Source organism: Xyrauchen texanus, chromosome 45, assembly GCF_025860055.1.
Source record: "Xyrauchen texanus isolate HMW12.3.18 chromosome 45, RBS_HiC_50CHRs, whole genome shotgun sequence".
Lineage (NCBI taxonomy): Eukaryota > Metazoa > Chordata > Actinopteri > Cypriniformes > Catostomidae > Xyrauchen > Xyrauchen texanus.
The window spans coordinates 13,313,664-13,337,952 of NC_068320.1; the positions used below are offsets into that span (position 1 = coordinate 13,313,664).

General features: G+C 37.8%; 2 protein-coding genes across 2 annotated transcripts in view; one reads left to right on the plus strand and one right to left on the minus strand.

The window, feature by feature from the left end:
* Positions 1 to 10,069, plus strand: LOC127637324 (cholinephosphotransferase 1). Its single transcript, XM_052118333.1, has 8 exons — positions 1 to 380; positions 3,642 to 3,789; positions 5,726 to 5,867; positions 5,972 to 6,056; positions 6,664 to 6,795; positions 7,829 to 7,987; positions 8,068 to 8,193; positions 8,519 to 10,069. Exons 1-8 carry the CDS (start codon positions 141 to 143, stop codon positions 8,633 to 8,635), a joined length of 1,149 nt encoding a protein of 382 aa, XP_051974293.1. The 5' UTR covers positions 1 to 140; the 3' UTR covers positions 8,636 to 10,069.
* gnptab (N-acetylglucosamine-1-phosphate transferase subunits alpha and beta) overlaps positions 9,720 to 24,289 on the minus strand; it is a 20,318-nt gene continuing 5,748 nt past the window's right edge. Inside the window, exons 8-21 of the mRNA XM_052118332.1 lie at positions 23,111 to 23,272; positions 22,808 to 22,987; positions 22,368 to 22,538; positions 22,124 to 22,247; positions 21,745 to 21,957; positions 20,305 to 21,353; positions 19,975 to 20,174; positions 19,372 to 19,591; positions 18,887 to 19,000; positions 17,741 to 17,826; positions 17,536 to 17,634; positions 16,282 to 16,449; positions 13,810 to 13,900; positions 9,720 to 12,210 (exon numbers count right to left, since the gene is read on the minus strand). Of these exons, the coding sequence (XP_051974292.1) occupies positions 12,139 to 12,210; positions 13,810 to 13,900; positions 16,282 to 16,449; positions 17,536 to 17,634; positions 17,741 to 17,826; positions 18,887 to 19,000; positions 19,372 to 19,591; positions 19,975 to 20,174; positions 20,305 to 21,353; positions 21,745 to 21,957; positions 22,124 to 22,247; positions 22,368 to 22,538; positions 22,808 to 22,987; positions 23,111 to 23,272 (2,949 nt within the window). The 3' untranslated portion in view covers positions 9,720 to 12,138. The remainder of the gene's footprint in view (positions 12,211 to 13,809; positions 13,901 to 16,281; positions 16,450 to 17,535; positions 17,635 to 17,740; positions 17,827 to 18,886; positions 19,001 to 19,371; positions 19,592 to 19,974; positions 20,175 to 20,304; positions 21,354 to 21,744; positions 21,958 to 22,123; positions 22,248 to 22,367; positions 22,539 to 22,807; positions 22,988 to 23,110; positions 23,273 to 24,289) is intronic.

Consider the following 24,289-nt stretch of genomic DNA (forward strand, 5'->3'; position numbering starts at 1 on the left):
CGTCTCTCCGTTTCGTTTATCTGCTCTCGAATGCTAGGAACGGAAGAGGCTGTCCGCTCATCCAAAATGACTCTCTGCACGTAACCACATGGGGATTTGGACCAAAACATTGCACTGACCCTGCCAAAAGAGCGCTAATAATGCCCCAGTGCGTGTGTCCGGAGCTGCTGTCAGCTGTCCAGCTCAAGCGCCTGGAGGAACACAAGTACAGCGCGTGTGGTCGCTCGCTCTTCGAGCCGCCGTGCCAGATATACTGGAACTGGCTGGTCCAGCAGATCCCGACATGGGTCGCGCCGAACACGCTAACCATCACTGGACTAATTATTAATATTGTAACTACCGTCATTCTGGTGTATTACTGCCCCACGGCCACGGAGGAGGTGAGTTGACCGCAGTGAAACTTCTCACGAGCTTGTGCGTTTGATTGACAGTGTGACGCGTTTCATTCTATTTCAATGTCAAGCCACGTCAGGTTTATAAATAAACACTTACATTTTTGGATCTCATTTCTTTCGGTGGAGCTGAAGAAGCCAGACACTTAAAATACACTCAAGTAGTGCCAAATGTATTCTAGCCTATAGTTTATGGGTCAATGACGTGACGCTCATTTTTGTCTTGAACAATCATTAAATATTCACACTAAACAATTACTTGAATACACATCTACTTTGATGAAGATGCTTTACATTTCTGAGTTCAAAGTCATTTTGTTTTTTTCTAGGGCTTAAAGTAAGCATGTCTAAGTGGTGTAACAGTCCGGGGGCAGTAAAACAAATAAAATAAAAGTCTCTTTAAAAGCTGAAATGTTGTCATAGATAGTTTGGAATATATGTATATAGTCTTTTTTTTTATTATTTCTTAAAATAATTCAGGTTTATGTTTTTAATAATGTTTATTTGTTACTTTGTCCATCAAATCCAATACAGGTGGTGTAACCAACATGAATGTAGCCATTTTGTTGTCATGTGACCATAACATTGAGCACCCCTTTAGACCATCATGGCTGGGCAGTTTTTTCAAGGCATTATCAGAAATGTTGATATTTTTTTTATGAAAAGGCAGGCACATTTTGTTCAGGTCGAGTAACCCTGAAAACTCAAAAATTCATAATATTTGTACAAAAACAAAGAAGTACCTTGAAAAATATGTTTAAAAACCTTTCCAAACATGATTATGTTGCATACACTCACGTGTATCCAAGGTGCTATGAAAGTATTTTGATACATTTTACTTCAGGATTACACCACGTGACATTTTTAAAACCATTAAATCATTTATGCAATCATTATGACCCTTTTGCAGATCTTCTTGTTACTGTTTCACATGCTTTGTAGGTTTAATGTTACAACCGCTGAAGACAATGTTACATTATGACATTGCAGCTTTCAACAGCATTTTTAGCAGCAATTTAGAACGTTATTTATCTGGCATAATTTATCAGCTGCGTTAAAACCCAAACCATTAATTAAGACATGAAATGTTTTCTTTTTAGCTGTTGACACACACTCTCTCTCTCTCTCTCTCTCTCTCTCTCTCTCTCTCTCTCTCTCTCTCATGCACTGTGACCTATTGTCAGTGTGTGGAGTCATACTGTACCCAGTGTCATATTTCTAGAATCACAGACTATAGTGTATTGACAAAGTCCGGATTCCACTGTTTATTGCTACACAGTTCTGGAGATTGTTGCTGAATGCACAACTTTTCACCCACCTGTTGCCAGTGTTCAGTATAGATAAAAGGGGCCTCGGACTCAGAAACAATTATTTTTAATACAAGCACAGAAACAGCATTGTTATAATGGTTTGTTATTAAACATGTAATTCACTAGTCAATGTACATATCTTTTGCTGAATTTACAGCAAAAGACCAAATCAGGATGTCAGCTAGCCCCTGGAAATACTATTCTGATTCAATTTCATAAAACTATTCATATTCACATGATATTCTCTTTTCATGAACAAAAATAATCAATGCATTCAGACCCAGATTTCATCCAATAACCACTTAAAGCACATAGTATAAAGCGCTAGGTTTGGGTAGAAATATAGATTTTCCGATGCTTCGCGATCTTCATTTGAACAATCTCGATATCGCTCCTTAAATCCCAAGATCAATCTTTTACTCTTTTCTGTTCTTTACAGTATGTTGTTGATGAAAAACAAAACAATATATAACAAACATTTAATTCTAATCATGCATGGCTTGTATTAGATAAAGCCATTCAAGTTTCTCTCATTAACATGCGCTCATCTGCAGACGCTCTTTACAGAAATGCTGGTTTTGTTAAAGAGACCGTACCGGTTTAAGCAGGTGGTCAATAAATCAATGTAAATACTTGAAAATAGCACAAATTATCCAATAAAACAACAAACATGTAACAACAAAAAATCATATATTAAATATAAAATATTATTTATTGGTTGAATACATGGATTTGTTCTTTTTTAAAAAGCAAAAATGTGACCATGATGTGATGTTAAAAATTATGAAAAACAAATAAAATATAGGTGATGTGAATATTTTCATAATGTACCTTGCTAGAAGGTCCCCTGTATAATTTACAACATTAGCTGGGAGAGATATGTAAGCAAAAGGGATATTATAACTTAAATATACCCATATAAAGTTAATCGGAATCGAAAACTTGTGAATCGGGAAATCTGTATCAATACCTAGTCCTTTAAAGCACTTAATCACAAATGAAGGTAAATTAATTAATTACTACTTAATTATTCAATTATTTAATACATTACACTCTTGCTGGAGTTTTCTTTTTTTATTATTATTACATGCCAATCCTAACTTTCCTAATATACAGTAGGTTTGGATGTAGAAGTGAAAAATGTATTCAAAGTGTATTAGGCCTAGAAAAGAAAAGAGCTGAACACTAAAGCAAAGAGTCAGCTATCTTGGGTAGGCAATTATGCTAGTGCGATATAGTGATTTCAAATTTGTAGCTACATTTTCTTTTTCATGATCTCTAAAATGTCTCTCTAAAGGAAATGAAAGTTTGGTAAAATAGTGTAGATAGTGGTATCTATTAAAGCAAATAAGATAACCAACTACTTTTTTTGTCAATGTTTGTAAGCCCTGATAAGTTTGTCTACTTCGAAGAAAACAATTCAAGTGTTGTAGCTAACACAAGCACATCCATATCGACAGTTAGAGGTCAAAGTTTAGTCTAGGGTTTTGCTTTCTTCTCTTACACATCCACTCAAACACACCAGAATGCTTCAATGGTTGAACTTAAGAAACTACAAAGAGTCGAAAAAAAATTACAAAATGAGAACTGCCTTACTGGCTCTGGGCCCAGTCAAACAAGGACTGAGTGAAGTGTCTTCAAAATGCTTAGTTATTTAAATAGGCTTTGTGGATTGGTCTTTGAAGACAGCAAGGTTGTGTACTCCACTCTGCATATTTGATTTGACTGAGTAGAGCAAACTAGTTCACTGTTTTCCATAAAGCTTAAGGCAAGGTTATCAGTGTTGCAATCAATTAAAATGTCAGAGCTTTTTCTCTCTGCCTTGTTCCTTGTTCCAAACAGGTTTAACATCCAGTTTGCAATTGCACTGTACTTCATGATCGTCTGTTTCTTTTTGTTTTATTTCCTGTCTTGCACTCACTCGGTCTACTCTATTTAGGCTCCAGGTTGGGCCTTCTTTCTTAGCGCCTTAGGTCTCTTTATTTACCAATCACTGGATGCCATTGATGGAAAGCAGGCCAGACGGACCAATAGCAGCTCAGCTCTCGGGGAGCTCTTTGACCATGGCTGTGATGCAGTTTCCACAGGTATAAACAGTCCATCCAAGCATCCAGCATTTAGTTAACTTAGGACAAATATGTAGTGGTGTTTGCAAGCATCAATATTATAATCGTTCATACTTGAACAAGTATTAAACTTTGGTACTCGTGTAACTCATCCTGTATCCTGGCATGAATAATACTTCAAATGATGCTGCTGGTTGTGGAGAGGTGTGATATTACTTTTCAAAGTGATTAGGCTTAGAAAATAAATATTATAGAGGACAATAAAACTTCATAGATTAGATTGAAGGCGGAAGCCACAGGGGCCACAATATAGAGAATTAGGGGTTGGCTCTTTTGACTTGGGCCTTTAAGCAACCACATAGCAACACAATAGCAACCACTCACAACACCCTAGCATCTTAGAGGGGACTTCTGCACAGGCAAGATGTAGAAATGTAGAAATCTACTTTTTGTAGGGATTGGCCAATACCGATAATTAATTATATTTGGAGGATCATAAATCAACATTCTGTGTGCCTTATTGCAAAAACAAAAAGGCACAGCTTATGAAGCCACGTCCAGAGCACTTCAAATGAAATCATATAAAATGGATAATTGCTTTTGCTTTCATTTTAAAACAAATGCAGAAAACAAGGAACCTGCAAGGAAACATCTAAATCTTTCTTTTCCCATAATTATTTACCAAATGTAGCCTACTTAGAACCAGTTAAATATATCTATTTTACATTCCTATGGCCAGTTTTATTTTCATTTAAAATCTATTGACTTAATTTATAATTAAATTGATGAGTGAGCTACTTTTATAAATGCAATGCATTGCACTTAATTCAGTCTTGTCAAAAGACCTCAAGAGGGAACGCCTCAAACTCACTATCAACATGAAAACATGCTTTAACATACAAAAAGAGTAAAGAAACAAAATATATGTCTGCATGGATTAGTAGAGTCTTAACTCAGATCCAGTATTATCTTCTAAAGTAAAGACTGCTGCATGCTGACGTGTCATATAATTCAGAAGACACCAATCAAAATCCTCATGGTGATTAGTTTAAGCCATAATTTATCGCTTTAAGCTTTAATACTGGCCGCTGATATATGGTGCATCCCTAACTTTTTGTATATTATAGTTCATAACAATCAAGTTTTTATTTAAACTAGGGATGCACCGTTGTATGAGCAGCCGATATTTATCGGCCAATTATTGACCAAATTAAAACCATTGGCATATCGGTTATAAGTATGAAAACGGCAATATGAAAAAGCTATGGTCTATTTATAATTCATTAGTAACACACCTTGTAAAAACTCTGAATTTAAAACGCACGATGCAGAAATAATAATAGCCACAATATGTAGAAGGGTTGGCACGAACGTGACAGTTGTGAAAGCGGCACTTATCTATAGGCTACAGGATGATGATCGAAAACACTTTGAAACAAGTAGACCTTGCTTTTCAGATATCAGTATATCCATTAATTCTGCGTGATTGATTGAAATAAGATTAAAATCACACTATGTCCTTGCACGATTACTAAACTAAAGTAATGCAAAAGGTTGCATTTTAAACTGCAAAAATGTTTTAGAAGTACAAAATAATTCTTTGCATATCAATCTTCTTATCATATTTAGTATTTTTTAAATATTGTTTCTTGCATGTATCTTTCACTGTGGCTCTCTTAAAAAAAATGGCCTTTCTTGTGTTCAACAGATTCGAAGTTCAATGTTAAGTATTTATTTTTAGAACAGTGAAACTCATTTAAGCATAAGTAAAACATTGATCGGTATCATTATTGGCCTGTAGGTTTTTTGTTAAAATCATGTATCGTCCAAAAATGTGCATATCAGTGCATCCCTACTTTAAACATTTGATAATGGTGTGATGATTGTAGACAGTATATTTGAATTATACAGATATGTATACATTTACAGCGCTCTAATTGGATTGCTCTCTTCACAGTGTTTGTTGCCGTGGGAACGTGTATATCCTGTGGGATCGGCACTTATCCTAACTGGATGTTTTTCTGTGGCTTTGTGGGCATGTTCATGTTTTTCTGTGCACACTGGCAAACATATGTGTCTGGAACACTCCGCTTTGGATTGTGAGTGCAACTGTTCACTGCTTATTCCACTGAATTATTTGAAAAATGTCATTGCCTGTGTACTGATGTTTTTATTTAAACGGTATTTCAAATACTTTCTGCAGGGTTGACGTAACAGAGGTCCAGATTGCTATTATAATCATGTATATGATGTCAGCTTTCGGAGGAGTGAGCCTTTGGGAGACTACGGTATGCATCTTTTTAAACAATTAAGGATAATACTAAAAGATATGTTATGTTTATAGTATTCAAATTTGCCGCATTGCGATCGGTCACATGACACATGAGAACCAGTGGTATATTTCCTAACATCTCCTTTTGTGTTTCACAGAAGAAAGAAAATAATACGGGTTAGAACGACATAAGGGTGAATAAATGATGACAAAATCTTCCATTATGGGTGAACTATCACTATAGTGACTAACGGTTTATGTTTGGGAAAAAACCCTCTTCAAATCCTCCAAAAATATAAAACATGATCGAGCCCCCTTTCTGAGTGTGTTCTTTAAGGAGAACTTCTGTCTCGCTTTTGTTCTCTGCCTCCGTAGGACAAACACTAAAAAGGTAAATACAGGTATTAACTGTTGCCGTGGCTATCACTGACCCATAGACACGGTCTTGCCGAAAAACAGCAGATGATGTCAACGCACATCAGCTTTTTTTAACCTTCCTATGTTGTAAAGCATGCTCAGAGCTTCAGTCGTGCCCTTTCCTTTCCCAACTCCCCTTACCCAATGAAAACTGAAATTAGGGATTTTAAACCCCTAAGCCTGGATTGTTTAAATTTTTCACCCAGTTGCCTGTGCTTGGTGTGAATTTGCAAACCTTACCAATTCTTGGCATTACTGGTGGATTCCTGTATTCAACCTACAACTACTTCTATGTCATCCTGAATGGTGGTGTGGGCAAGAACGGCTCAACTGTTGCAGTAAGTACACACACCAGAAATGTGTGCTTTATCTAATGGTACATTATTTGTCAGAAACAGGTTTTCCACCCTTTTCTGGTCATTTGATATTCTGGAAACTGATTGTGAAAAATAATTTAGATTTACACTGATTTGCCAATTTATCATTCGGCCGATTTGTAAACCATTTCTCTATAGCTAATGGGCAAGTTTTACTCTACAGAAGCTTTAACCGAGACTAATGAAATGTTTGCATTGCTCACGTTAAGGTGATATTAGGTGATAAAAATCTCAATTAGGTAATATTGATTAAATATTTCAGAACAGCATAACTAGAAATATTTATATTGACTATAGAAATGTCCATGACTTTCCCATTACTTAAGATTTTGTAAAAGGGTTACTTCACCCCAAAATTTTAAGAATTTAATTGTTCATGCACATTCATGCCATCCCAGATGTGTGACTTTCTTTCTCATGCTGAAAACAAAGATTTTTAGAATAATATTTCAGCTCTGTAGGTTCATACAATACAAGTGAATGGTGACCAGACCTATGAAGCTCCAAAAAAGTACATAAAGGCATCATAAAAGTAATCCATATGACTCCGGTGGTTACTATATGTCTTTTGAAGTGACCCAATTACTTTGGTAAAAAAGGACTTAAATATTGATCGGTTTCTCACCCACTCCTATTATATAGCTTCTGAAGATATAGACAACTCGAATGGATTACTTTTATGCTGCCTTTTTATGATTTTTGGAGCTTAATAGGTCTGGTCACCATTCAATTGCATTGTATGGACCTACAGAGCTGATATATTCTTCTAAAAAATCTTTGTGTTCTGCAAAAGAAAGTCATACACATCTGGGATGGCATGAGGGTGAGTAAATGATGAAAGAAATTAAATTTTTGGGTGAACTATCCCTTTAATTTCAATGGCTTTTTCAGGCCTGGAAAACTGTATTTTAAAATTTCCTGATATTTTCTTTTGAGTAACGTACACCGGTGAATCATTCACAATAAGACCAACAGCAGTGCACGTCTTTCTCAGGACACCAGTGTTTTGTCTCCTGGTCTACACATCGGCCTCATCCTCACTCTGGCCTTCATCATCTTTAAGAAGTCCTCCAGCCAGCTTTTCGAGCATCATCCCTGCCTCTATATCCTCACATTTGGCATGGTAATCGCCAAGATCTCTAATAAGCTGGTGGTAAGTAGTGCTAGCAGTGCAAAACGTTTTCCAAAAACATACTATTCACAAGATGTTCTCAGGTATGATGTCTTCCACAGGTGGCCCACATGACTAAGAGTGAGCTTCATCTTAATGACACAGCCTTCATTGGTCCTGGGCTGCTCTTCCTAAACCAGTACTTCAACAGCTTTATTGATGAGCACATTGTCCTTTGGATAGCTATGGTGAGCTCCAATTTACCAGTGTGCAATTTCAAGCCATCTCACCTGCACTCAGTGTTTGCTAATGGTGCCCGCACAATAGATTTTACACTGATTCACAATGGGGATGGCGAGTCACAAAGACAGAGGATAAATGCAAGGGTTTCGAAAGTCACGCTCCATCAGTTGGTAAAATTTTTACCTGAGCTTTAAGCTTGAAATATTTGGAGTACATCACAAAGCAAAATCATGCCTGATTGTTGCAGGATAGCAAAATGCCAAATTCAAAGATGGACAGTTGTTCAATTGACTAATAAACCTTTTCTCTTCTCCATGCTATTATGTTCAGGTGCTGTCCCTAATGGATCTGGTGCGTTACTGCACAGGCCTGTGCCTGCAAATTGCCTCCCACCTACGAATCTGGGTTTTCAGCATCGCCCCACAGGGCCACACCCACAGAGACTGACAATTTGCCCGGCGGGAGGAGGAAGCGGGATCTAAAGATGAAGACATTGCCCCACTTCTCAAGCTAGAGCAGGAGAGCACCATAAACCAAAACCGAAATGGCCTTGACAGTGTTACCACCACAGACTAATAGAACTAAAAGGAATCATCATCATCATTTTACTAGGTTTGATTGAACATCTTAAGACCAGAACATTGTTTCTATTAACCACACTACTATACACTGGACTGTATCTCACTGGATGAAAATAAAGAGTTTAGACATCTAAATTTACATAAAAAATTTTTTTTCATTAAAACAGTTGCCTCATGGGGGCTCAGCCAAGTTAAAAAGTTTTCTGTTGCCTTTAAGTGGTTCATTCTGTGCAGAAATGCACCACAAATGATTATTTCCAAGCCAAAGGGGTAATCATTTGATTTAATTGAATTTAGAATTGGCCAAAAATTTACAATACACTTATTTATAACCAAATGGTTTTGTTAACGTTATGGCAGTTGTCGTAGTTCAAGCTTTTGTCCAAAATAATTGAGGAATTAATTTTTTTTGAGAGTTTAACAGTAGACAGTATCAATTTGCATTTTTTGGGGGGTTTGATAAGGTTAAATTAAAGTTCTCCAAAGGAAGCTACACCTGCAGTTTGGGCATCAGTTAATGGCAATCTTGCACTGGTTTTGACACACGTACAACATCCATAATTTAATTTAGTCCCACATGACAAAAATGCCAAATTTTTTATATATTAGATCTAGAAGTCATCAGAAGCAAGTATTAAGAACACATTTCATTGTTTTTCAGACCTTGTATAGCCACCAAACTCCCAGTGGTTTACAACACACCTTTCTTTTTTTTTGGTAGACGATTTTTACTGTTGTTAGAAAACACAAGCAGCTATTTGTAGATCATGTGAGACTTTATATAAGAAGAAAAGAAAAAACAAACAAAAAAAAATAACAACCTTTGCCCAAACAGTCATTGTAGCTTTCAGAAGTAAAAGGAAACTTTTTGTGATTGTCCAGTGATTACAGTGTTTATATTTATTTTAGTAATTTGAATTTTGTGTGAAATTAAGTCAAGTCTGTTTAAAAACAACAACAACAACAACAACAACAATGTAATTAAAAGAATTGAATTGTCAAGGTTATTTGTGGCTATGTGCTTAAAACAGGGAAACCTTTTGTTTTGAGAAGAGCTCCACCCCCTTTTCCCCAGTCACCCAATCCCATTTTACTCTGACTTCTTATACTGGTTGTATATTTTACTTCCCCCTGTTTGAACTGAGCTCATCACAGAGTTTTGGGTTCTGTCTTCAACTCTGTTTGGGGGATTTTTGGGGGTGGTGATCTTTTGTACCTGTTGTATGATGCACTAATTGACAGCTCTGCCTGCTTATGATCGTCTCCTCCCTAAAGGGCTAATAAAATAAATTTTGTGTGATTTGAATAGAACACTGTCTGAAGTTTCTGAATTTCTTGTGCTTTGGGTATACTATAAAAAGATATATGGTCACATATTACTTCATATTAGGTGTCTTTAACTACTATGTACTAACATTAAAATACATACAATACAATATATTGATTGCGTAACTACATAAGTACATTTGTATTAAATACTTCAAGAGATGAAAATTCTCTCAACATTTACTTACTGTCATGTCATCCCAGATGTGAATGACTTTCTTCTGTAGAACACAAATAAAGATTTTAAGAAGAATATTTCAGCTCAGTAGGTCCTTTGTGTTCTGCAGAAGAAAGCCATACATATCTGGGATGGCATGAGGGTGGGTCAATGATGAGAGAATTTTCATTTTTTTGGGTGATCTATCCCTTTAAGTACATACAAGTTTAAGACACCCAATTAAAGTGGGTCCAGATATAGTTGTGGCAATGTCTCAAAGTTTTCACCAAACATCTAAAATACAGATCAACTATACAGAGGACAATAGATTTGCTTGACATGTTATTTGTCAGCCAGACTATGACAAAGTTAGGTCCATGTTGCAGCTTATTCTGACCCAGAACTGCCCACTTAGGTAGCGACCAACCAGAGTTTTGTTTTTACCATCTGTTAAGGCATATCAAAGCAGTCATGACTTTGAAAAACACATTTTAAAGTCACTCTTTTTAATTAACAGATTAGGCCATTTCATTATAATCTCATTTAGATGGTAAGTGTACAAGTTCATTATCAAACTGTGTTTTTGTCCTCGAGCAAATAAAAAAAATAACTTGGCACCTTGCTGGTTGAATTTCCAACTGACAAAACTGATCAGCTGTCAATAGAATTCAGAGAAATACAATAACAGTTTTAGGATTCAGAATCTTAGGACAAACACTTTCAAAATAAAACAAAGGAGATTAATCATATTCTTCATAACCTAATAAATAAAAGAAAACAATTCATCCTAGATCAGCATTATCATTCAACATCGCCTATACACTCAAGTCTGTTTAGTCAGGCACGTATACACGGAGTCACGTGGATAGGTCAGTAGTAGCTACGTCAGTGAGGAAGGAAAAAAAGATTTGAAATACTGGGTGAAGAGTTAAAACATAACAGGGCCACAGGATGTGGCATCTGAATTTCAGACAAAGTCAGTATTTAATGTCTCACTAAGAGACAAGCATGTGAGACTTCCACCCAAATGTTCTGATCATGATTGACGTGCATTTAAAATAGAAGGAAATAGTTCCTTATTGATTATACTTATATACGACAATTAACCCCAAAATATTCCTAATTTCAGAATTGCAATTTAGTTTCATGAGATTTTGTGCCACTTTGCAAATACAGAGAGAGAAAGAGAGACAGGCTGATAAAAAAAGTTTGTTCATCCAGTAATATAAATACTGGCATCATTTACTCAACCTCGTGTTGTTCCAAACCAGTATGATTTTATATATAATCAGACTCATAAGGGGTTGGAACGACATGAAGGCGAGTAAATTATGGCAAAATGTTCATTTTTGAGGGAATTATCCCTTTAAAACAGATGCAAACGTGCAAAGCACAAGACAAGAGAATTTCAGTGGTGCATCAAAGTTCACTGGCTTCAATCATGTGGTAAAGAAAGGCACTGAATGGACAGAACAAGAGATTAACCTTTCTATGGGTATTACCTTTACCCTTGAACTCCCCTTATAATTTAAAATACTATTTCAATTAATACAATTCAAACACTTAAGGTCATATGGCATGTTGCACATCACAAGCTCTTACTTGCAAAACAAATATCGGCCATTGAGTGCAGTTCACAGTCAATACAAAACCTGGAGTGTGATCGCAGGCCTTGCCTCATGGGCTGCAGTATCTCACAAATGCCCCTCATGAAGTGTCTCCAGGAACTATGGCCCAGTCACATCCAAATGGTCTCACAAATGCAAGTTTGCATCTAGCATTTGAGGAGTGGGTCTCTGGTTCAGAGTATGTGATTTTCTCCTCACACACCATCTGATTCATGCCCTCCGAGTGACAGAGACTAGAATATGGAGTAGCCATAATGCTCACACCCGCTCTGGGTTCACATCTTTGCCAACCCTGCGTCTGGGGAAAAGCCGGCGTTTCAACATGATCAGCTGAGGGACAGAAGAGGAAGAGGAAGGAGTGTCAAACAAAGCTGTTAAGAACTTGTGATGGACACATGATACATTTAGAAACAAGACTGACACATGATAGTAAAATAAAGAAGTAAAGAAACAATAGTGCATAACATTTTAGTTTTTTTGAGATGATCATTTTGTTTCACTTTCTGTTGTGTGTTGCATATGTGCATGCAAGTCCTCGTGGGAAGTTTGTAGTTGCGTGTAGGGATGCACTGATGTATCAGCTGCCGCTATGTATCGGCCAATTATTGACCGAATTACAACCATCAACATAAAGGATGAAAATTAATCAGCATTAATAATTAATCAGCAACACACTTTGTAAAAACTCTAATAAAATAATAATAACAGCCACAATATATACAGTGGCAAGAAAAAGTTTGTGAACGCTTTGGAATTACCTGCATTAATATTAAAATTTGTCTTAAAATCTGGTTTGATCATCTGAACAACACAATCGGTTTTAACTAATGACACACAAATTATTTTATTGTTCTTGTACATATTGAATATATCAAACAATTAGTGTAGTTTGGAAAAAGTATGTGAACTCCTTGGCTAATGATGTAAAAAAAAAAAAAATTATTAGGTTTAATTACCCATTTAATTATGATCAATTTGCGTTCACGGTGATTCTTTAATTCATATGCCCCCAATGCAGAAAGGTGGGGTGCAAAAAGGCTTTAAGTTAGCCATGAATCAAGAAAACAAATAAAAGGGCAGTAAGATGCACCAGCGGTAGACTGTAAAGCTGTTGTGAAGACTTGTAATTAGGCCTGTTAATGTGCTACTCCGCTAAAAATTATGACTGCCGCTGAACAATAAACACAAAATGCCTTTACATATGCGGTGTGTACAGGAGGGAGTATCCACTGATAATGCACAAATTCACAGTGAGTGTCCAGATTCCTGTTCTGTCACTTTGGACAGATGAAGACATAACGCTCCCTTAAAAGGTCACTGTGTCCATTAACCTCTCCTAGGATCAGAACGACAGAAACCGTAGTCCTCTTCTCGAGAACAGACGATACAGCAACTAATACAGCAACTATTTTCTGCATGCCACAGAGTTGAGGCTGAGAAATATCAATCAATCATAGGCATGATATCATATGAAGCATTTCCTTAAAAGAACACCTTAACACATTAGGCAACTGGGTAAATTTCTTACTTGCGGAACTGATATGGGACTCTGATATTAGGCTGCACAGACTCAGCTGAAATGGGGAGCGGTAGTGTAGTGGTTAGCGCACTGCGCTATGAACCTGGCGACCTGAGTTCGATTCCCGCTCATAGCCAACACCAGTGACGAATATCTGAACCGGTCCCGGGCCTCCCCTAGGTCGACTCAGCCTAAAATGAGTACCTGGTGCGGTGTGTAACATTGCCACTGGGGAGACAAAAGGCGGTCGGGCGTGGTGCTGGCCACCCACCCCCTCGTGTACCGTTCGCCTTCATAGGTGCTCGCTAACAGCACTTGCCCCTACAGTCTGTTAAGGCTAAATGGGGGATCTTTGTCTTTATCTTTGTTGTGTGTGTGAACAATGGAAGATTATGCTGAACCGTACTGACCTGCTCAGCAAAGAAAGACATGACAGTGAAGGCGACCAATGTCACAAGCACACAGTGGGTCCAGAACTTCAGTTTGTCCCTGTATATTCGCCTGTGAAAGCCCAAAAAGGAAGGATATTGTAAAGCCCTTCAAAAAGTATAACACAACAAATAGCACTTTCCACAAATGGAGTAAAAATTGGTAACCCATTAACGCATGAGACTATTAATAGGTAGATTATTAAAAATATGTGACCCGGTCCTGGAAGGCCACATTCCTGCAGAGTTAAGCGCAAACCCTCATCAAACCCAAATTATTTATCAAGTTGATTGACACTTCAAAGAGGATTCCTTGCCTACTGGCATATGCTCAGTTCTGATATCAGCCAGCAGACTGTACGAGGTGAGAGTGTGACAAGGTGACATCATCGGCACTGAGGAAAACAACCAGTTACCACTTTGTTGCCAGTGTGTGTGTGTGTGTGTGTGTGTGTGTGTGTGTGTGTGTGGGGCAATTCCTATGGACACAGTAATTCAGTAAAGAGCCAAAGGGGTAGTTCAAGCATGGCAATGCCCAAAAATAACACCCTGCCCAGGCAGGCAGGCAGGTCACATAGCTCATGTGGGGCTTTATGGGGCATTTGAGTGTTACGGAGAGCTTCTCTCACTGTTTGAGCATGAATGATGAATGTACTAGTCATAATTTCCAGCCTGTATCCTTCCAAAGGAGTGACACACAAACTGTTTCTCAACCACCTCCCCATTCCAAGAATTCCAGCTTGAGCTGACAGCTATCACCCATCTTACACTGTGATGACAGGAAGGACTTTTTACTATCATTCACACAAGTAGAAGAAAATAAATTAAATATAAAATAAAATAAAATAAAATATATTCAATGCTATAAAGCACTAGAGTACAATCAAATGACCATAATTAAACAAACACGCATGCATAGACTTTTTAACTTTTGGTCAATGTGAACGTGTTCAATGGACTTTTTGACTGCTGCATTGCTGTTTATACACTGGGCTTACAAGACGCTGTCTAGGGTTGAGTACCGTGCAATGGGCAAAATAAGATATTGCATATACATTTTTTGCTAACAATGTAATTTGTAATATGGTATTAGGTTATAACGGTTCATTGCTGTCCATATAGATTGACGTAGATTAATTAGAAAAGTTATTTATTAACAGTAACCCTGATAAGTCAGGTAAAGCAATATTTAGTGGGTTCAGGTATTGGTGCAGTGACATCTCTAGGACAAAATCACTTCATAATATAAAGCTCTGATAATACAAATCCAACAAATCTTTGTAGTAATGTTAGCGTCCATGTTGTTTTCACATTCCGACTTAAAAGCACAACTTGGGAAATGAGACCATCCAAGGAGCACGTGAATGCAGCAATGACACTTGCGCTGATGGCAGCAGGTATCCTACCGTTAGCTAGCTACATTAAACGTGCTTAAATTAAAATGCCTAAAGCTAAACGTTCTAAAGTGTGGCTGTATTTCACAAGAAAGGATTCCGACACCGCAATGTGCAACAAATGTTTTACAACAATTGCGTTTAAAGGGGGAAACACGTAAAACCTAATGAAACATTTGAGGACACATGGGATAAACTTCAAAGCAGAGGGGTAAACGGTGTTCGACAGCTTGCGGACATCAGCTGGCATATTTTTGCAAAAGAATTGCTGAAATTTAAAAGTTGGTTTGTAGCACACCAACTACTTTGCTGTAATTAGTACTGTAACTTTTATTTAGTGTTAAATTATTGTAGTTGGTTTAGGTGGCTTAGGTTTTATTGTGAATTTGTTATGTAAATTGTGTTTTGTAATTACTTATATTTATATATTTAAGTATACTTTTAATATGTTCTACAAGTTTTCCATAAAAAAAAGCCGTTCTTTAATATCATCCACCGTCGTTTTGTGGCTTTTTACGGCACCGGTACCATTTTAAAAGTAACTATTTGTATCGTAAAAAACCCAAATATCGAAAAAAGGCACCTGCATGCTATTCTGTCCTCTACATCTAAATGTTTTTGAATGCAAGACCAGCTTAGATATTGCTTAAAAACAAAAAACAAAAAAAAGACTTCTTACACAATAAACCTACAAGTACGATTAAAGATTACATCTTTATAAAAAATATTTTTTTTTTTATAATTCATAGCACTAATTCGTAAAACAATCCAGATAAAGTGCATGTCTCAGTTTCATATTAATCTGTTAGAAGCTCTACCTACTGAAAGTTTCACTAAACTATCAGATCTGGCCAGACATGATCCATCTGATAATGAAACCTGTAGCATGTGAACACACCGGTTTGACTTGTTTGTACGTGCTTAATGGCTTTTTTTTTCACCTTTACAAACACAGTCTAGCCTGACTGTGCAACTTTAGCAATATATATTTGATGTATTACTTCACGTTCTTAAAAGTTTTGTTTCACTTTATAAACAACACTTGTGACTGAATTCGTACCATTCCTGCAGCTCTGACATGTGGAGGAATCGGTTTCTGTACTCTCTGGGAAGCTCAAACTGAGAGGCCAGTGGGAACATGGACTCATAGAAGTCCCTCAAAACAGCTTTAACTGTGCTGGCGTCCTTCTGGCTGTGGTCAATGTTGTCATTCAAGCAGATAAACTTCCTGTAGATTAAAAAAAAAAAGTTGTCACTAAACCTTATCTTCAAATAAAAGAAAACTATTGTCGGCAGTAAGCAGTGGTATGACAGTACATTGAAAGAGATTAGGAATACCTATGTAAAATGCATACAATTCTAAAATTATTATAACAACTTTCTAACTTTCTAGGCACAACAGGTCAAATTCAAGTTTCAAGTAATTGAATGCAAAATGCCGCATGAAGCAACAAAATCACTGCAATCAGAAAATATCTAATGTTTAAATTACAACTATGTTGAGCAGGATGCTGGGCCAATGAGATGTCACTATGGGCGGAGCAAACAAACATAAAATATAATGTCAAAAATAACATTGTTGGTGGTCTCAACTGGTTAGGACAAAAACAATTATAATCAACATGGAAGACTTGTATTTATGGCTTGATACTCTATTGTATCACGCCCGGTGTGATGAGGGAAATTCAAATCATAAGGTTAAATTTGAATGCTGAATTCCACTACACTATATCTGAACTGACCTAAACCACAATTCAAAAAGAAAACACAGTTTTGTGAACAAGGTCTAGTACATCTGAAGTGGTTAGATGAACAGATTTACTAACGGGTCTAATGAGTTGACGAAAAAGTTGTGCTCTTTATATTTGTTTTCATTGTATGTGGTCTCGTTTGTGTGCAGACAGTGTTCTTGTGTGATATTTTAGGTTCTTTATTCTATTCTTTTTTTGGAATTGAAAACAATAAACATTTTCTGAAAAAATGTCTTGCATAAAACATACTTTTTACATAGCTCTCTTGAATACTCAATTCTGATTGGTCAATGGCACCAACCAGCGGTCAGGCTGCACATCAGGGCATGAAGTCATATAATGTATTGAGTCATCTTTCCTAATTCTAGTGTAACTCTACAATCTCTAAAAGTAACGAATAAAATCATATTAACTCATACCAATGTTTCATGTTCATTTATTTATTTATTTGGATATTAGCTGTGTAGTAAGCTTCACATCTGGGTTTATTTTGCAGTAACAACCGGCTGACTGTACATTATCCCTTACAAATCTGTGATATATAGATGGGTCCCTGCATATACCTCGGGTTCTTCCTAATGTCATCCAGCTGTCCCACTACATGCGAAACGTTGGTCCGTATCATCTTAAATGCGATCTCCTCCTCCCCCATGATTTCAAACCTAAAAAAGAACAACAGGATGCATCACTAATCCAGTCTCTTAAAAGACACTGAAGTGGTACAGCTGAAGTGTGTGTGGTTTTGTGGGCAGGTCATGAAAAGCCTACTTGTATTTATTCTGGTCCCTGAAGGCTTTGTGTATCCTCTCTGTGATGGGTTTGCAGTGGATGACTAGACCTTTTGTGACTGGTGGCTGTAAATAGATCAAAAGAGATTTAGATCATCCAAAAATGAACATTATTTTATCATTTTCTCACCCTAATGCTATCCCAGATGTGTATGACTTTCTTACTCCTGCTGTACACAGAGATTTTTAGAAGAATATAGTAGGTCCACATCCGGGTCCATACAATGCAATGTAGGTTCATACAATGCAAATGAATGGTGACCAAAACTTTAAGCTCTAAAAAGCCCATAAAAAGTCAGCATAAAAGTAATCCATCTGACGTCAGTGGTTAAATCCATATCTTCGAAAGTAATTAAATCGGTTTTGGGTGAGAAGAGACCAAAATAAAACTCCTTTTTCCCTATACAACTTGCCTTTGTAGTCTCTAGGCATGATCAGGATTTCAGGCTTGATAACACTTCCTAGTGCCTGACGCATGCGCAGAGTGCTAGATGACGCTAGGAGGTCAAGATTTACTGTGAAAAAGGGGTTACATTTTGGTTTATTCTCATCCAAACGTATTGTATCCTTTTAGAAGACATGGATTAAACCACTTGAGTAGTATGGATTACTTAAAAGCATTTTTAATCACTCTGTGGAGTGGTTAAACAAATTGATTTAATGACTTCAACCTAAGTGTATGTAAACTTCTGTCTTCAACTGTATAATGGTCTCCAAAAGATCACTGTTAAACCTGATATTGTGAGCATCAGTCTATGTGATATTAGACTGATATCAGTAACACTTTGAAATAAAGTTGTATATGTTAAAACTAGCTAAAGCAATAGTTGAATAAACTAATAATGAACCATACTTTTTAATTATAAGCATCATTCAAACATTAGATTTGTTGATTTTAACATACTGTAAACTAATAACTTTTTAGCATTAGAAATTGTATACGTCGATTATGAACTAATAATGAAAAATAGTATATTTAAAAATTAACATTAAACAAAATTATCAAAATGTCATATTGTTAGTGTTAGTTCATGATACTGAATACAGTAACTTGAAGAACTTTATTGTAAAGTAGTACCCTGGTATTTTTTTAAATATTATTAAGCCTAAAGAAGGTGGTTCTCACCATGCTGGGATCATAATAGGCCTCCTGGGTGGGGCTGACAGAGTGGATTTGTGTGAGGTTGAAAGGTAGAGTCTTCGAACAGTTTATAAGCATCTGCTCCAGACTGGTCAAATCCTGTTTATAGTAACAGAGAAAAGATTTAATCTCCTCAAAACATCAGAAACAAAATTAACATGGTGACACGAAACTATGTTACTCATTATGTTTTGTGCTGCTAACGAAACACTTCCTATGTTTTTATGTTGTATACATATTTGACTAATCTTTATTGTAAATTGATTCCATTAAGGAGCATGAATGTATAGTGATGATAGGTTAAATTACAAATCTCATGTTCAATGGCATTTTATAATGTAATATGAGCCCATTCTTACTTCCTGCCTGTGGAATCACCTTTTGATGTACACACACAAAACCTGATAGTCATCAAGGCTTGGCTAAATCATGTAATTCTCTTCACACTGTGGTAAAAGGGTGGTGCATACCTGAAGACTTAAGGGGAGTTCATGTATACGTGTGGCCAATGTGCGGATCTCGCGGTCGGACAGTATGCCGGAGTGATCCGTGTCGATTTCATCAAACACTTCTGATATATTGAGCTGCTGCAATGCACTCATCAGGAAATAGAAATAAGAGAAGGCGAACTGCATGTCTTCAGAGTGACGTACGGAATGAGAGGAGGTCTTATCAAACTCCTGAGGGAAACTGATGGATGGATGGACAGATGGATGAATGGACAGACGATGGATGGACGAACAGACAGATGGATGGACAGAAGATGGGTGGATGGATGACAGATGGACGGATGGACAGATGGATGGGCGGATAGCGAAGAACAGAAAAGAACAGAAAAGATATTACATATAGTCCTGACAAGAAAACACAACAGAAAAGTATTCGATAGGTGCTTTGAAATAGCCTTTACAATAATATGTATTATAGCAATCCTGAAACACAACACTACATTGACCAATCAGCAAGCAGGACCAGAACTAACCATTTCCTAAAGTAATTTGGTCCATCCCTTGAATGGCATAGCTTTGATAAATGTATTGTCAGTGCTCAGGAGTGTGTGTTGTGCCTCTTACGTGTCCTGCAGCTCCTGCATGATGAGCCTGTCAATCATGTGAGGCATGTGAGCAGGCACTTTGCGCGAGGTGAAGCCGAACTGGGCATTCAAGAGTCTGTTGACATAGCGGAGTGAGTCTGCGAAAGTGTCCTGCAACCTCCTGCCAGTGGAGGCACTGTAAGCTGTATACTGAAGCTCTCTCTCCAGGCGCTCCTCTTCCTATAAAGTGCAAAGGCAACAAATACGGAGACAGTATTAGGAGGAGGCCGGACACTCGTATAAAAATAAATGGGACAAACTACATTCATATTGGCGATTGTAACCTACACCGCTGTTATACGCATCTCACCTCCAAAAGATCCTGAAAGAACTTCCTTCTCTCCCATGGAAGGAAGCCACGGTCTGAGCTGGTGTAGTGCTGGAGTTTACGGCTCATGGGCCACCCCCGGATGTGGGCTTCATTTTCTAGACCTCTCTCTTTGGACATGTTCCCCACCAGAGTGCCGAGGAGCTTAGATGCATGAGGTTTCTCCATGCCAACCATTCGGGATTGAGCTTTGAGTGTTACCCCATCAATCTGGACTGGAACAAGAGATGGTGAGACTTTAATTTGTTCATGTTCCTCTGCTCCTGGGTCTTCATGTGATCTTTTCACCCTTGCTGTATTCTCTGCCCACTGTGTATTGAATAAAGGAGGTTTCTTGTCTGCATTTTGTTCCTCTGAATGTTTCGCTTCTTTGCTCTGGTCCTGCCTCTCTACAGGGTCTTTGTTGTTTATTGAAAACTGAGATTTGTCCTTGTAGGGCTCCAACAACAGAGCTTTGGTCAAATTATAGCCTTTAATGGTGATATCACCCAATATTAGCTTCTCATTTAGTTTCTTTAACTCAACCTTCACTTCCTCTGGCAAAAGAGATTCATTTAACGCAGGCACCTGCACAGTCTCTATCTCGCCAAGGGTCTTTTCTCTAACTCTAGGACCGCGTTTTTCTTTCGCAACATCTTTAAAGTCGACCTCTGGTTCTGGGGTCACAACAGTTGGTTTGGGTTCATGCTCATTCTTCTCCAGAACTGGATCGGACACATTAGACTTGGGGAGTTCTCGGGTATCCACAGCAACAGAGAAGATCATTATGAAGTCATGGCTGTCAGTGTCCTGAAAAGTGATGTTGTATTGGATCTGGGTGGCATTGTGTCCAGGCAGCAGCAGTAGGTGGATAGTCTTCCATTTGTTGGCGACAGAAGTGTGACGGACCACTGGGTTATCACCGACCTGAGCCTCTGACACACGGTTAGCCATGCCTGAGAAGCTAAAGTATGGCCGGAGTTCACCCTGAGGCAGGATGTATTGTGCCTGGTTTCTCCGAAGAATGACACGGTGGAGCTGGTTGAAATTATCTGTGGAAAGCACAAAGAAATATATACAACATAATTTAATTCCAACCAAACATTGGTAGACTTTGTAAAAGACCATAGGCAAGTAATTACAGGGTTTTGACCACAGAATTACATGACTTAAGATTTTTTTTTGTGATTCCTGGATAGGGATTTTTTTTAAATCATTTTATAGACCTTACACTTACAAAGACCAATTTCTAACCGATAAAATGATCACACTTCACAACAAAATTTATATTCACTATAAAATGACTTTTTAAAGATTTTATTAATTTGCATGACTTTCTCAGGCCTGAGAATCATAGTTTTAAAACTCCCTGTTATTTCCAGATATCCCCTCATCATGGGAAGCTGGTAATAAAAAAATAAAATAAAAAAAAAAAACACTCACCTTGTCCACAGTCACCCACGTCGAACCCACAGGCCAGGACGTTGCACGCTTGGTCACAAAACTTATCAGCCAACCAAGAGTTAGCGCAACCCTGGTTACAGAAGGACACGCCCCCCAGCCCTCCTAGACCACCCGGCAACTGCCAAGGTTGCCCGCCTCCAATCACAGAAGCGCCACCTATACCTCCTCCAAAACGACTGCTGCCTGCAGCACCTGAAACAGAAAACCAGAAATGACGAGAAGAAGCTCAAGCCCAAACTTTCATCTCATAATTACATACATCAGCATTTCATATTGAATTAATACTTTGAATGCACTGTAAGCTGCTTCATATAAAAGCATCTACCAAATGTATACATGTAAATAAGTGTTGAAGTACCTTGACAGTCTCCCCCATCCCAGTCACAGGCTGAGTTATTGCAGGCCTTGTCGCAGTAGCCATCTTTGATCCAGGAGCCTGGACAGCCCTCGGCACAGTTTGGAACGGGCCAAGTGAGATACACCTGTGAAAACAGAATAAATCCAAGGTGTTTATCGGACACAAATATATATTTATTTCATCTGGTCCTCAAGGTTAATACATGGCTGTTATATTCAGTGAATTAAGTGGCAGTCTTTCTGACCTTTTGACCTTTGGAGTGACTGTAGAAGTCATCAGGCCATACGTCCTTGCCAAACATGACATCATCGTTGAGGTAGATGAACTTTTGTGAGAGTCCTGGGATTCTGTGAATATGGGTCTCAATGGATGGAGAACTGAATGTAGGCAGGTGAGACTGGTTCTGGAAAATGTCCTGAGAGACAGCAAGCACAAATTACAATGACATATAAGATCTTCCCAGTAATGCTCTAAAACTACAAAGATATATATATATATATATACACTGTAATATGTGCTGCTGCTATCAGAATGCATCCCAGCACAGCCTTTTGGAGCTCACATATTTTTCAATGTTCATATGAACGCTCACAGCCATCCCAAAAACTACATTTAAATGCTAAAAAGACATTGTTTCAATGTCACTGAGTCACTGCCAAACATCAAAGGCTTTGCAGAGCTTACCTGGTGGGAAATCACAGAAACTCGTGGATTATCCAGGTTAAGCCAAGACGGGATCTGCCCATTAGTAATAATAAAGATGTGACGCACCCAGGGTGCGTGTTTCTCGATAGATCGCAGCGAATAGCGCAATTCCTCGTTATCTTCAAATCGACTGGCAGACACATCCTCATCCTGCTTGGACTGAAAGAGAGGATAATCGTTTATTATCAAGTTATGCACTCATTTGTGCATTTGAAATTCATTCACTCCATTTATTCATTTTTACACACACAAGTCATAGTGACAATGCAGTGAGATGTGTACCTGTGAGATGGCACTCAGGTCCCAGAACAGATATGCTGGGCTGACTGTCAGTTCTTTCCCGTCCAGCGTCAGGTTCTTCTTGGCCTGCTGAGTAAGATCTGTGAAATCCTGAGCGGTGTTCAGGTATAGCAGAGCGATGCTGGCCTCAGAGTACAGCTGCAACTGAGAAAAACACATACACAGACATGTTTACTTAGCTGTCAAAATGAGGACAAACACTACACTTCTATGGTTTTTATATAAAGTTAATTATACTGTCTACAGACTAAACCTAACAAACAAACTCAAACAACATTAGGGGGCGTGAACTTCAATTTTTGGGTGAACTACCCCTTTAAGGTAGTGAAAAGGATGAGAGGGGAGTATCTCAACCCTAGACAGACGCTAAAGCTCATTGTTCTAAGATCAGCAACAGTCACTGACAAGCAGGGCTTCCCTCATGATCTTACTCTATGACTAAGAGGTAATAATGTTCATACCGGGTGCCAGAGGTGTGAGCGTGTGATTGTATGCAATTATGCACTGAAAGCTAATCTAAAACTTCTGGAGTTTTTTTTATTTAAAAAGAATAAGAATATACCACTAATATTAAATACATGCAGAAGATAATATTGAGTAGATCTACTGTCATTCTTTCAATTACACAATTTATCCTGCTGTTCTTTACTTCTTTCCCCTTTTACTGGAAGGTTCTAGAAGGATTTCAGCAGCCCTGTGACTGCCCTGTTCCTGGGATGATGAATCTGTTTGTAGGATCAGGTTTCCTCCAAAACAACTTTTATCACTTCTCACAATGCCATTTACATGCACAGGGCCTCCATTGTTATCGTGCCTCCAGTTAATGTCAATTATACGCTTTTTATCTATCAATAGCAGTTACATCGAAAATGTAACTGCTACTGCTATTGTAACTGCCATCCATCCATCCATCTACCTAATAATGTGTGAGTATTTCATCCAGAACAATGCACTACAAAATGCATTATTAGAAACTACAATTTTGTTCTATTTCAATTCTACTTCAAATTAATTCATATCCAAACCACAAGTCAGCATTTGTTTGCTACTTCAATTACATTTTGAATCAAATTCAGGAACTACATTTAAAAAGGCATTCTTAATTTAATTCTATATGGTGCACAAGCCTTGAGCACACGCACGCACTCAGCGCACCACACA

Excerpts from the sequence above, each read along its gene's own strand:
- LOC127637324 (XM_052118333.1), top strand. The coding sequence starts at position 141 with ATGCCCCAGTGCGTGTGTCCGGAGCTGCTGTCAGCTGTCCAGCTCAAG. Across the intron at positions 381-3,641 it reads GCCCCACGGCCACGGAGGAG|GCTCCAGGTTGGGCCTTCTT; the intron begins GTGAGTTGACCG and ends TACTCTATTTAG. Across the intron at positions 7,988-8,067 it reads AGATCTCTAATAAGCTGGTG|GTGGCCCACATGACTAAGAG; the intron begins GTAAGTAGTGCT and ends TGTCTTCCACAG.